At 43.7% G+C, this 13,549-nt stretch overlaps 1 protein-coding gene across 2 annotated transcripts in view; it reads left to right on the forward strand.

The window, feature by feature from the left end:
• Positions 1-13,549, forward strand: part of CCDC171 (coiled-coil domain containing 171) — a 235,024-nt gene that overhangs the window by 85,011 nt on the left and 136,464 nt on the right. For both annotated transcript variants that reach the window (XM_073345441.1, XM_073345440.1), the window contains 2 exons: positions 1,316-1,405; positions 4,185-4,385. In XM_073345441.1, the coding sequence (XP_073201542.1) occupies positions 1,316-1,405; positions 4,185-4,385 (291 nt within the window). The remainder of the gene's footprint in view (positions 1-1,315; positions 1,406-4,184; positions 4,386-13,549) is intronic.

The raw sequence follows: 13,549 nt of genomic DNA on the forward strand, positions 1-13,549 counted from the left end.
AAGTCAAGAAACAATACATCCACTGCTTTCCCTTCATCCACAGAACCAGTAATCTCATCATAGAAGGCGATTAGATTAGTCAGGCATGACCTTCCCTTGGTGAATCCATGCTGACTGTTCCTGATCACTTTCCTCTCATGTAAGTGCTTCAGGACTGATTCTTTGAGGACCTGCTCCATGATTTTTCTGGGGACTGAGGTGAGGCTGACTGGCCTGTAGTTCCCAGGATCCTCCTTCTTCCCTTTTTTAAAGATTGGCACTACATTAGCCTTTTTCCAGTCATCTGGGACTTCCCCCGTTCGCCACGAGTTTTCAAAGATAATGGCCAATGGCTCTGCAATCACAGCCGCCAATTCCTTTAGCACTCTCGGATGCAACTCGTCCGGCCCCATGGACTTGTGCACGTCCAGCTTTTCTAAATAGTCCCTAACCACTTCTTTCTCCACAGAGGGCTGGCCATCTATTCCCCATGTTGTGATACCCAGCGCAGCAGTCTGGGAGCTGACCTTGTTCGTGAAGACAGAGGCAAAAAAAGCATTGAGTACATTAGCTTTTTCCATATCCTCTGTCACTAGGTTGCCTCCCTCATTCATTAAGGGGCCCACACTTTCCTTGGCTTTCTTCTTGTTGCCAACATACCTGAAGAAACCCTTCTTGTTACTCTTGACAGCTCTCCTTGACTCCTTTCCCCGTCATGTTAGTCCCCCAGGGGATCCTACCCATCCGTTCCCTGAGGGAGTCGAAGTCTGCTTTCCTGAAGTCCAGGGTCCGTATCCTGCTGCTTACCTTTCTTCCCTGTGTCAGGATCCTGAACTCAACCAACTCATGGTCACTGCTTCCCAGATTCCCATCCACTTTTGCTTCCCCTACTAATTCTTCCCGGTTTGTGAGCAGCAGGTCAAGAAAAGTTCCCCCCCCGGTTGGCTCCTCTAGCACTTGCACCAGGAAATTGTCCCCTACGCTTTCCAAAAACTTCCTGGATTGTCTATGCACTGCTGTATTGCTCTCCCAGCAGATATCAGGAAAATTAAAGTCACCCATGAGAACCAGGGCATGTGATCTAGTAGCTTCTGCGAGCTGCCGGAAGAAAGCCTCATCCACCTCATCCCCCTGGTCCGGTGGTCTATAGCAGACTCCCACCACTACATCAGTCTTGTTGCTCACACTTCTAAACTTAATCCAGAGACACTCAGGTTTTTCTGCAGTTTCATACCGGAGCTCTGAGCAGTCATACTGCTCCCTTACATACAGTGCTACTCCCCCACATAGTCTCCCCAACTCCCAATTGTTTTTTCTTTTCTTTTTTTCCCCCAAGCTAAAGAAAACGAAAGCTTCATGTGAGAAGATGACGAAAGAAATTGACTCATCCAAACAAAAAATACGGTCTCAAAGTCAAGACCTTAAGGTATGGTTTTATGAACTGTAACTTCTTATCATAATACAATATTTCTGGTATGTCTCACTTAGATTGTATCTGCATCATAATATGTTATCTCTGTTATCTCAAAATAAGTGTGTGTATCACTTCTCTCTATTGAGTGGAATGTCAAACCTCACATTTGTGCAAGGACATATTTCCTTATAGTGGTTGCAGCCTACAGATGACATAAGTCTACCTATGTGAACATTTCAAAGGTTACATTATTGAAGTAATATCGGTTTAAACAGATGATCTGTTCCTTGAGTAGTCCTCTTACTTCATCATTTTGTGCTTGTTTGTTCGACAAGCATAGCTTTTCTGTGTTGATGTCATCCTCAACATCTTTTTCTGCTAGATTCTTGTTCTTTATGCATAAAATGTGCATATGAAATTTATCCTCAGACACATTTTTCAGCTTAACTGTCAATTTTTCATATTTGTCACTTAATTACTCATTCACTTATTTATAAAAATACAATTCAGTTTTAAAATATTAACTTTTCTTTTTCATGTATTGGTCAGATTATTTGCTACAGAATAAAGTTTTCTAGTATTACTGGGGAAAATACAGTGTTTCACCCACATGTTAAAAAACTAGCAGACAAACAGGAGTGAGAATGTATTAATTCCACAACCTCATTGAGGGGGATAGAAACAGATCAATAGAAAGCTGAGGATGGACCTCTGTTCATCTCAGTGGCTGCACCTGTGGGAAATTTGATCACGTACGTTTAGATTATATATATAGATCTCAGCTGAAAGCATTTGGAAGATTTCAGTTACAGAACTGTAAAGTTTAACGTCACGATATGAAATGTGCAAAACTTACAGTAAAGAAAGATATCAGTGAAATGTTTATGGATATTATGGCCAAACTTTGTGTATAATCCTCCAAACATTAGGTAATCCCTGACATTTGGAGAGATCTATAGGCCTAAAATACTGCTAATAAGAAATTGCTGATTGGTAAGCCAAGCACTTCTCATGGATAGCCGAAGTTCTGATTTTATAGTCTTTTTCAAATTAGAATTTGTTTTTGTCTCTCTTTTTGGGGGCTGACATCACTTTTGTAATGTGTCGTGTCTCGGTACATCAGTGACCAAGGCGCCAAAGGAAGTCCTGAGGTCACTGTTCAACTCTGTCTTCCAGCTGGCAGTGTTTTTGTAGTACTGCCAAATTTGAGTGTGGCCACTCCCAAGGTTTCTCAAATTGTTTTAGTGGAGATACACTGTTTCAATTTATTATTGAGTGACTGTGTTAGCATTCATTGGTAGTAACACAGTGGCCGTCCATTTTATGAACTGAACTCGTCCAACATTAATTAATTTAGATTCAGAACACCCCTGTGAAGTAAAGTACTACTTTCCTGATTTGAGTAGAGGAGGATACTAATGAACAATAAGATTCTGTGAGGTGCTGAGTACCAACTTCTCCCCTTGAAGTCATTAGAAGTTGAGAATGCTCAGCGCCTGAGAGGATCAGGGCCCAAATGACTTGCCGTGGGATACACAGGAAATTGGTGACAGACCTGACAATCGAGCCCTGATTTCTGCCTCCTAGACTTTTGCTTCAGCCACAATACTTTTTTTTTTTTAAAGCATCCTAAAAATTCTGCAGATTTTTTTTATAATGCAAATGTCTACTGTACATGAGACAGTTATTCTACCAACTTTTTTTTTTTCTCCTATTAGGCACTCTTTTGATATAGTGAACCAGGTTCTGTGCTGAGTTACAAGGTGTAAATCTGTAGAAACTCAGTTTAATGTGCAACTCAGCACAGAACCTGGCCTAGTATTTCTTCATGATAGAGCGTGCTTAAAGAAAGATGCCCAATTCTTGGATTTGAATATTTGTATTAAGAAAGTATATGAAAATACAATTGTGATGAGCACCTTAGTAAACAACTGATTCTGTACTTCACAATTAGACAAACATGATTTTATGATCTAAAAATCTATAGGCAAACATTTCAACTAAATGCTTTCAATATTCAGTATTAAGTTGATTTGGTCATATGAATTTGGTGGTTTCAAAAGGTGTCAGATTTCCAGCCCTGGAAGTAGAAGTTCTCTGTTCACAGAAGAGGTAGAGCATGTGTCTCTGTTCTCACCTAGCAGGCTACCTGTTAGTGTAAAAGTCTGCTGAGATTTTGTGCTGGTTGGTACATTCGTACCAACTGGTACCATTTCTGATTGTGATTTCTGTGATATGGGCACCTGTCCACTGGGAATTGAACTGAAAACACCAAAATCATTTCACATTGACCACTAAACATGAAACAAGATGATAACAGCCCTTGGTTGCTACCAGTCTGGGCTGTATTGGAACCAGTGATCTACAGAAGAAAAGTACGGTATCCTTTTACCAGAGCCACCCAGTTTCTTATGTCTACAGGAGGTCATATCTTTACATTGTCAGATTTTCAACTGATGGATCACTGTGTACTCTCTGTAAAGAGACAAACCCAGCCCCAAAAGGAAGTAAGTTGTAACATGGAGATTTTGACTTTGGAGATGGATTAAAAAGGGAGAAAAAGGAATAATCCTGTAGGACTTGTCTTTTTGCTCTACACTTTTCCTCTACTCCCAGAGGAAAACAGTGTCAACTTTTAATTTCAGTCTATCATTAGAAGTAAGCAGATGGTTGTTTTGACAATATATCTCCATATAGACTTTTGCTTCCAAGGATACTGAACATTAGCTGAGATAATGCTATATGGGATAAAACTGTTACCAACCTTTCAGTTTGTGTATCTATTCTGTAGGAAGTTCAGGATAACCTGGCTGATGCCAATGAAGAGTTAAATCATCTACGCACTAAGTGTGCAGACAGAGAGGCTTTAACAGGCACTTTAAAAATGGAACTACAGAATGTACTCCACTGCTGGGAGAAAGAGAAAGTCCGTGCCACGGAATCGGAAAATGAAATCCAGAAGCTTACCAGGGCTTACCAGAAGGATACTGAGGTATTACCAGAGACAAGATGACTGTCAAAAACAGCCTTTATTTAATCTTAGCTTTGTACATTTACATACATCAGATGGTTGCTTTATGTCTTACCATATGTATCAGCAAAATATGATTTTTAAGATACATATTTTGAAATGTGTATTTAGTATCTACAAAATTTTCAAGTGTCTTAATTCTCTTTCATTCCATTTTATAAAATGAGTTAACAGTTTAACCCTTCTGGTCATTTACATTTTAAAATATCTGTCTCTTAGCAAGCATTGTTTAGGGCAAATGAATTTATTTAAAGAATCATGCCTGGGGTGTACTGGGTTTTTTTTGTTACTTAGTTGAAAGTAAATATGTACATTTTGTATTTGGAATATCTTGGTGTTAATTACTGATTCAAATAGCAACCCCTCCCCACTCCAAAAATAGCAAACGTGGAATTGAGGTCATTTTGTTCCCCACTACCAAACTAGTGTTTCCTGTGCTTCTTTGGAGTGATTGCACCTGTACATTTCATTTCAGGTGTGTGTGTGCCCAGTGCCTGAGGGCCAGAGACTTTCTCTTAGCAGTACGGATTAGGGAGGCGCATTCATCCTTAGCACTTTTGCACCACTGCACAAGGATATAAAGGGGAGATGCTTAGTCCTCCCCCTTAATTCCGTCTTATCACCCATGATCGGTAGTTGGAATGCGGCAGACTGTAGTCAGAGTTCTCCCACTTCGTGGATTTTTATCTTCCTCCTGTAAATAGTAGTACTTGTTAGTGTATGTTTTCTTTATTTTCTATTACAACTTTGAGCATCTGATTCCTAGTATACAAAGGGAACTGGTACTGGGATATTTTTCGGTCTCTGGGCTACAAGTCTTGTGTCAGCTTCAAAAAATCTGAGCTGGTGAGTGACCCGCATTCCAGGTATCTAAGGTGCCTTGAAGAGGGTCACATTTGAGTTCATTGCAAGGTCTGCAGACACTTCAGATCCCAGACCAAAAAAACAAAAAAAAAAGACTGAGATGAGACTGCATTACCTCCTTATGGAGGCCACCTGCATCCACCTTCTGAACCTTTCCTCTTGGGGCAGGCTCTGAGTACTTCTACCTCTGTTAGGAGTGCCCCTCTGGACACTGCATCAGATAATAGGCACTATTACCCTTCTCTGGTGCTGAAGAAGAAGCACAGAGCATCAAAGCAGCATTCCCTGAAGAAGCCAAGCTCCTCTAGAAGTTTGAGGTTCCCTGTACTGTCCACTAGTAAACCACTGGGAGATAGAGTATCTTCTGGAAAGAGGTACTCCCTGATACTGATTTTCTTCGCAAGAATTGTCAACTTCAGCTCATCGAGGATTGTCAACCTCCACTGCAGTTCTCACCCCTTTGATGCAATAACAGCATCATCATGGAAATATCTTGGTATGGAAGGCACTGGAATTATATATAGCACCATGGGACCTGCTCTTCCTCGTGACGCTGGATTCTCCAGTAGTACAGGAGACAAAACAGGTAGTAACAGCTGGTCCTCGGGCCCTGTCTGAGACAAGTTCAGTCTTCAGTGCCATGGCGACATCTTCATACTATCCAGTGATTCCTCATCCAGTATAGTCCAGAGGTAAACCCATCATGTTGTTCCCTGTACTGACATCTCTGGAGAGACATCTTAGCACCTTGGCACCATCTGATACAATATCTCCATGGTCAGACAGCTCAGGGTCCTTCTTGGAGTCTAAGATCCTAGTTCGTATGGCCCTAGCTCCTGGGAGAGAAGGAGACACCTTTCTTGTGAGGATTCCACTTCTGATACCCCCTGGATTTTCTGAGACTCCTATCCTTGGGATGGTCATGACTGGGGTTCTATGGCTGACTGAAACCCATTGGGCTTGCCTCCCGACACCAGATCCTCCCCGGTACCTTCTTCATATAGATCCCCAAGCAGACACAAGGTTAGCTCCCATGAAGAGGCCCATGATGTTATCCCCAGTATACCAAGCCAGAACCTCAAGACCAGCCTCAGATTTTAGAACCTCAATCTTCTTTGCACTTTTCTTCATCACCTGACAAGGGTGTGGAGTCTGAGGTTTCTTCACCTGTTCAGGATCACTACAGGGCCTACCTAAAGAGAGTAGCTGCCTTGATATTCAGGAGAATTCCCATAAGCTGGTGGACATACAGGGTTGGCTCTACCTATAAACAGAGCCATTCTAGAATCTACAGAATATTTGTGGCAACTGCCATCCTCTCTGTCTCTGACAGCTAAGAAGACAGAGGGAAGGTACTATGTCCCTTCTCAAGGTATGCACATTTTTACACCCATCCTTCTCCAGGCTCCTTAGTTGTCTTGGTAGTGAATGAAAGAGTGCATCAGGAATTGCCTTCTATCACAAAGGACAAAGATGCAAAGAGACTAGACCTTTTCGGTAGAAAGATTTATTCCACAGCTGGCCTACAGTTTTTTTAATGCTAAGTAGCAAAATACTGGCCAAATACAACTTCTCTTTCTGGGACAATGAAATGAAGTTCTAAGACAAATTGCCAGATGATGCCAGGCAGGAATTCTAGGTTATTTTAGAAGAGGGAAAACTGGTGGCTAGGACCTCTCTGCAAGCTGCCTTTCATGGGGCAGATTCAGCAGCCAGAGCATGGCATCTACAGTAACTATGCACAGATGTTCATGGTTTCAATTGTCTGTGCTCCCGCAGGAGGTCCAGCAGACTATCCAGCATCTCCCCTTTGAAGGTCCTGCCCTGTTCTCATAGAAGACAGATGATAAGCTCCACAAACTCTAGGATTTGAGGGCGATGCTGAAATCATTGGGAATTTATACTCCTTTCCTTAAAAGAAAGCAAATTCTATCCTCCGTCTCTCCAGAGGTACCCGCTTGTCCTGCCTAAACAGCCTGACCATTCTGGGAAAAGGGAGGAAAAACCAGAGGAGGAGATGCCCACCACCTCAGTTTTCTTCTACTGCAGGTTCTTTGAGACAGTTGGGAAATCCCCAAGCAGTCTGTTTGAGTTTCTTGTCAGGGACAGAGTGCCAGATCATTATGTGCCAGTTTCTCCCTCCTCGAAGATTATCCCACTTTCATACATGCTCAGACCCATATTATTATGGATAGATGGGTTCTAAGTACTTGGGGTCAGGGATACACTTTGCAGTTTATTTCTAACCCTACCTCCCATCCCCCTTCCCTATCCGTCTGAGGGACCAGTCTCACGAGGCTGTCCTCCTCCAGGAAGTCCAGTCTCTCCTTGATTTGGCAGCTATGGAAGAGGTTCCCCCTTTCCATGGAGGGAAAGGCTTCTGTTCACATTACTTCGTGATTCAAAAGGCGGTCTCAGAACTATCCTAGACTTGCAAAATTTTAAACAAATATATACAGAAAATAATTTTTTCATGGTCAACCTAACCTCCATCATCACCCTGGATCCTGACAACTGGGTACACTGCTCTCAATCTGAACGATGCACATTTCCATGTTGCTATCCATTTAAGCCACAGGAGACTCCTAAGACTTCTGGTCAACAACATCCATTATCAGTTTATGGTCCTGCCCTTTGGCCTGGCTGCTGCCCCATGAGTATTTACAAAATGCATGGCAGTCGTGGCTTCATTCTTACGGAAAGCAGACATGCAAGTATTTCCTTACTTGGACAACTTGATGGTAAGAGCAAAAACAAAAGGAGAAGGAGTACTTGTGGCACCTTAGAGACTAACCAATTTATTTGAGCATAAGCTTTCGTGAGCTACAACTCACTTCATCGGATGCATACTGTGGAAAGTGTAGAAGATCTTTTTATATACACACACACAAAGCATGAAAAAATACCTCCTCCCCCCCCCCACTCTCCTGCTGGTAATAGCTTATCTAAAGTGATCACTCTCCTTACAATGTGTATGATAATCAAGGTGGGCCATTTCCAGCACAAATCCAGGGTTTAACAAGAACGTCTGGGGAGGGGGGGGCGGGTAGGAAAAAACAAGGGGAAATAGGTTACCTTGCATAATGATTTAGCCACTCCCAGTCTCTATTCAAGCCTAAGTTAATTGTATCCAATTTGCAAATGAATTCCAATTCAACAGTTTCTCGCTGGAGTCTGGATTTGAAGTTTTTTTTGTTTTAAGATAGCGACCTTCATGTCTGTGATTGCGTGACCAGAGAGATTGAAGTGTTCTCTGACTGGTTTATGAATGTTATAATTCTTGACATCTGATTTGTGTCCATTTATTCTTTTACGTAGAGACTGTCCAGTTTGACCAATGTACATGGCAGAGGGGCATTGCTGGCACATGATGGCATATATCACATTGGTGGATGTGCAGGTGAACGAGCCTCTGATAGTGTGGCTTATGTTATTAGGCCCTGTGATGGTGTCCCCTGAATAGATATGTAGTCACAGTTGGCAACGGGCTTTGTTGCAAGGATAGGTTCCTGGGTTAGTGGTTCTGTTGTGTGGTATGTGGTTGCTGCTGAGTATTTGCTTCAGGTTGGGGGGCTGTCTGTAGGCAAGGACTGGCCTGTCTCCCAAGATTTGTGAGAGTGTTGGGTCATCCTTCAGGATAGGTTGTAGATCCTTAATACTGGGAGTGGCTAAGTCATTATGCAAGGTAACCTATTTCCCCTTGTTTTTTCCTACCCTTCCCCCCCCCCCAGACGTTCTTGTTAAACCCTGGATTTGTGCTGGAAATGGCCCACCTTGATTATCATACACATTGTAAGGAGAGTGATCACTTTAGATAAGCTATTACCAGCAGGAGAGTGGGGTGGGGGGAGGTATTTTTTCATGCTTTGTGTGTATATAAAATGATCATCTACACTTTCCACAGTATGCATCTGATGAAGTGAGCTGTAGCTCACAAAAGCTTATGCTCAAATAAATTGGTTAGTCTCTAAGGTGCCACAAGTACTCCTTTTCTTTTTGCGAATACAGACTAACACGGTTGTTACTCTGAAACCTGTCATGGATGGTAAGAGGTTGATCCAAGCTCCAAATAAAACTCAGTCTATACATCCAGTCCGTCTTCAATGTTCTGAGCCTGTTGTTCAACGAGGACAAGTCTGTCTACTTCCCAGTTCAGAGCAATCCTGGATTCTATAGTAGCTGGTTGTTCCTACCTCAAGCCATTTCCACACAATATTAAACTTTTCTACAGATCTCAAAGCCCATACAGTCACTACAGTAAGAAGCTGCCTCAGGCTACTGGGACACATGGCCACCTGCATGTATGTGTTTCAGCATGCCAGACATTGTCTCAGAAAGCTGCAGAGCTGATGAAAATCCGTGTACTCTCTGGCTCGTCACCTATTGGACATGCTGATTTGAGTACCTGCAGGAGTACAAGCCTCATTGGTCTGGTGGATAGGTCCCTCTCTTACCCACATTGATTGTGATTACAGATGCTTCTTCTCTAAGCTGGGGAGCTCACTTAGGAAACTTAGAAACTCAAGGTCTGTGGTCTCATCAAGATTTGGCTGGCCACATAAACCGTGGGCATTGTGGGCTATTCATTGTGGGCTATTCATTGTGGTGTGTTGAGCTTTTCTCCTTCATGTCAAGGGAGAGACCCAAGTCCTCCTGGACAACACTGGCGATGTATTGTGCAACAGGGAGGGGCCAGTCAGACCGCCTCTGTGAAGAGGCGATAGATCTTTGGAAGTTTTGTGTCACTAGTGCAATACATCTCTAAGCCTCCCATGTTCCTGGTGCTCAGAACTGTCTGGCAGATCACCTGAACAGTTCATTCAGCAGAGATCACAAGTTGTCTCTCAGGTTGGATATTGTCAGATACCTTTTAAAAATGAATGTGGAGGGGTCCCTGACATAGACCTGTTTGCTGCTCGTCTCAACAGAAAGTGCCAATTCTTTTGTTCCAGGGCAGGTCATGGGCAGGGCTCTCTGACAAAATTCTGTATGCCTACCCTTCCATTCCGCCCCACAATCCATGTGCGGGAAATCCCCCTTCTTGTGTCTTGGTCGTCCGCACTGCCAGCAGACAACTGGTCTGGACCCTGTGGGAGCCCCTTGGGTGTCCTCCCATTTGTTCCCTGAGCCCTTCCCAGGCAGGTTTTCCCTGGGCCTTCTCCTGGTCTCCATGTCCCTGCTCGACCACCCCTCCTTCCTGGGGAAGTCTGCCTCTGCATACTCCTCCATAAGCTTTATAGCCGACTCAACCGTATTCAGTTCGTGTCTCCTCACTCACACCTTTATGTTCTCATGGAGACTCTGTAAAAACTGCGTTAGGACAAGTGTGTCCATAATCTCCCCCACTGTCTGGGCATCTGGCCTCAGCAGGTGGCCCAGTCCATTAACTTTTGGGTGAATGCCCGGGGCCACAACCCCCGCATCCACCTCGCCGACCAGAACTTTTGGCGGTACTTCTCCAAGGACAGCCCCACCCGATCCAGTCTGGCTGCCTTTACCACTTCAAAATTCTTGGCCTGCTCTTCACTTAGGGCCATGTAGGCTGCTTGGGCTTCGCTGGCTAGGTAGGGAGCCAGTCACAGGGCTCAGGTTGCCCTGTCCCATCCAGCCCCAGCAGCTACCCGCTCAAATGTGCCTAGAAAGGCTTTGGGGTCATCTGTCAGGCCCACTTTACATAGTCCTAGACCTGGCACCTGCCACTCCCTCCCATGGGACTCACCACTTTCTGCAGGAGTTTCTGTTGGATGACAGCCTGCTCCCGAATGAATTCCTGCAGTCTCTTCTGCTGTTCTGCCTGCCAGGTGAGCAAGGCCTGTCTCTCCAGCTGGTGGGCTTGCTGAAGACTCCGCATTGCTTTCTGCACCACCTCCTGCTGCTTGACCAGCCATTGCAGGGTTTCCTTCATCTCCGGGCGGCCAAACACTTGCTCTGGCACAAGATCCTGGCCAAGCCCCCACATGTAGCGGAGTGCAGCAGGGCCCCCGTGGCTCCTGCCTCTGCTCAGTCCACAGAGTCACTCAGACTTCTGGGGTTAGTAACCACTGGTGCAGTTTATTCACAGACTTGTTACCACCACCGTTTCACCATGTACAGTTGGCCTTTCACCATCTGCAGGCAGGAGGGAGGGAAGCACTACCTCCCTGCTTCCACTCCCTGCCTTTTCACTTTCTTTCTGCTCTCCCCTCTCCCGGCGTCCTTCCTCTGAAGCATTTATACAGCCCCAGGCTAATCAGGCGGCAGCTGTCTCTGCTTCCCCAATTAGGGCCAGGTTACCTCTATCCAGCTCTAATTTATTGCCCTAAATGGGAGCTGGAGTGACAGAAGGCTGACTCAGCAAGCCTTTGCCCAGCACCTTGTCGCACTGGAATATTAGTTCTTCAATCCTTGTTCTGAAACTCACCTCCAATTTGAACTGCTTGTGAGTCACATGGCATGGAACGGACATGTGCAATCAGTTGAAGAAAAATGGTTATTAATCTCTTCTGTAACTGTTGTTGTTCAAGATGTGTTGCACGCATCCATTCTGTGACCCACCCTCCTTTCCCTCTATATTGGACAGGGCCAGCTCTACTGTTTTTGCTGCCCGAAGCAGCGCGCTGAATTGCCGCCACGGGCGGCTGAAGATAGAGGTTGCCGCAGAATTGCCGCTGCCGCGGAAACGCCCTAACGGCACACGGGCTGCTGCCCCTTGCAGATTGTCACCCCAAGCACCTGCTTAGAACGTTGGTGCCTGGAGCCGGCCCTGATATTGGAGTTTCTATGCAGTCAGATGGAATTGAGGAGGGTTGAGGGAGGCCTCACCCCTTTTTTACCATCATGCAGCAGTGTGAAAGTCCTTTGGGCTCATGTGCTGCCCCAATAGGTATCACTAAGGAAAAAAATCTCTGATTCTGGTTCACTGGGCACGCACACATCTGAAGTGGAGTGGACATGTGCAACGTATCTTGAAGAACAACAGTTACAGAACAGATTAGTAACTGTTTGTTTTTTCTTTGTGTATTGTGTATTTTCTTTGTGATTGTGGTATGCTATATGTGGTAATTGCTTCATGAAGCTTTACTTCAAAACTAGATTTCCTCATATGGTTGTTTACTGATCTTAATAAGTGCTTCCTTTTAATTTTCTCCACATAAAATAGTTCTGCATTAGCTGTATCAATCATATTCTTTATCTCAATTGTTCTGCATATTGAGCTCATTAATCCAGCAAATATGGTCACAATTGCCAAACTGAGTAAAAAGGAAACATTCTTTCCACCCTTCTTACAGTCTGGGATTTAAATTGCGTCCACATGAAGCAGTTGGAACTGTTCTACACATCAGATAGTGATTAAAGGAAAGGAAACTAGAAGCCTGCCTGTATTGTAAAGTCAGCATGTCTACTTGTGGTTGAGATCAAGATGTGAGAGTTGATTCTAAGTCTTGGGATTTCTTTTTCTCACCAAAGGGATGATTATCATGCTTGGTGTATCACAGCCCAAACAAAAAGGAAACAATGGTGACATGGTTAAACTATTCCCAGGGAAGTAGAAGATTAGGTTGTAACATTTTATAAAATGTTTTGTTGCTTAAAAATCTTACAAACAAACAACAAAATATACCCAAATGTAGTTGGAGAAGACACAGTAATAATTGCTGTTGCTCTGGGGGTGGGGTTAGGGGAAGATGCGGAGAGTCCTGAATACCTTTATGAAGTCTCATGATTTCTTGACTTAGTACCTGATCCAATACCCATTGCTTTCATTGTGCATTGTTCCATTGGCTAAATGGGCTTTGGATTAGAGCCCTAGTTGTGGTGTTGGAACCATCTTTGATTTGTCTTAATTTTAAGATGCTAAACTTCATAGATGGACTAAATAGATGCACAAAAAGATTCTGATCACACCCTGGTGTGAATAAGTACTAACACTACCGGTGTCAATTCAGTATGCTATAGTGTAAAATCCAATGTAAATGAAATCAGGATCAGGCTTGTAGAGTTTAACTGCTGCTCATAAAAACCTGTTTTGTACAGTTATGTGTTCACATATAATCCATGTATAGAACAAACATCAAATCAAATTATTTCTAAAACAGAAGCACATTTTTAAAATAACCTAATTTGGTGTTTGTATAATCAAATTTTGTGCTGCCATACTAATTAAATTTTTGTTCGAGTATATACTGTACATGTTATGTTATGCTATGTACTGGAAGCAGGTATAATCTGTACGGAACTTCAATCCAGTGGAATAAGTGTGTGTGGTGGTGGGGAGAGATGTT

This window comes from Lepidochelys kempii, chromosome 5 (assembly GCF_965140285.1).
Source record: "Lepidochelys kempii isolate rLepKem1 chromosome 5, rLepKem1.hap1, whole genome shotgun sequence".
NCBI classification, from domain to species: domain Eukaryota; kingdom Metazoa; phylum Chordata; order Testudines; family Cheloniidae; genus Lepidochelys; species Lepidochelys kempii.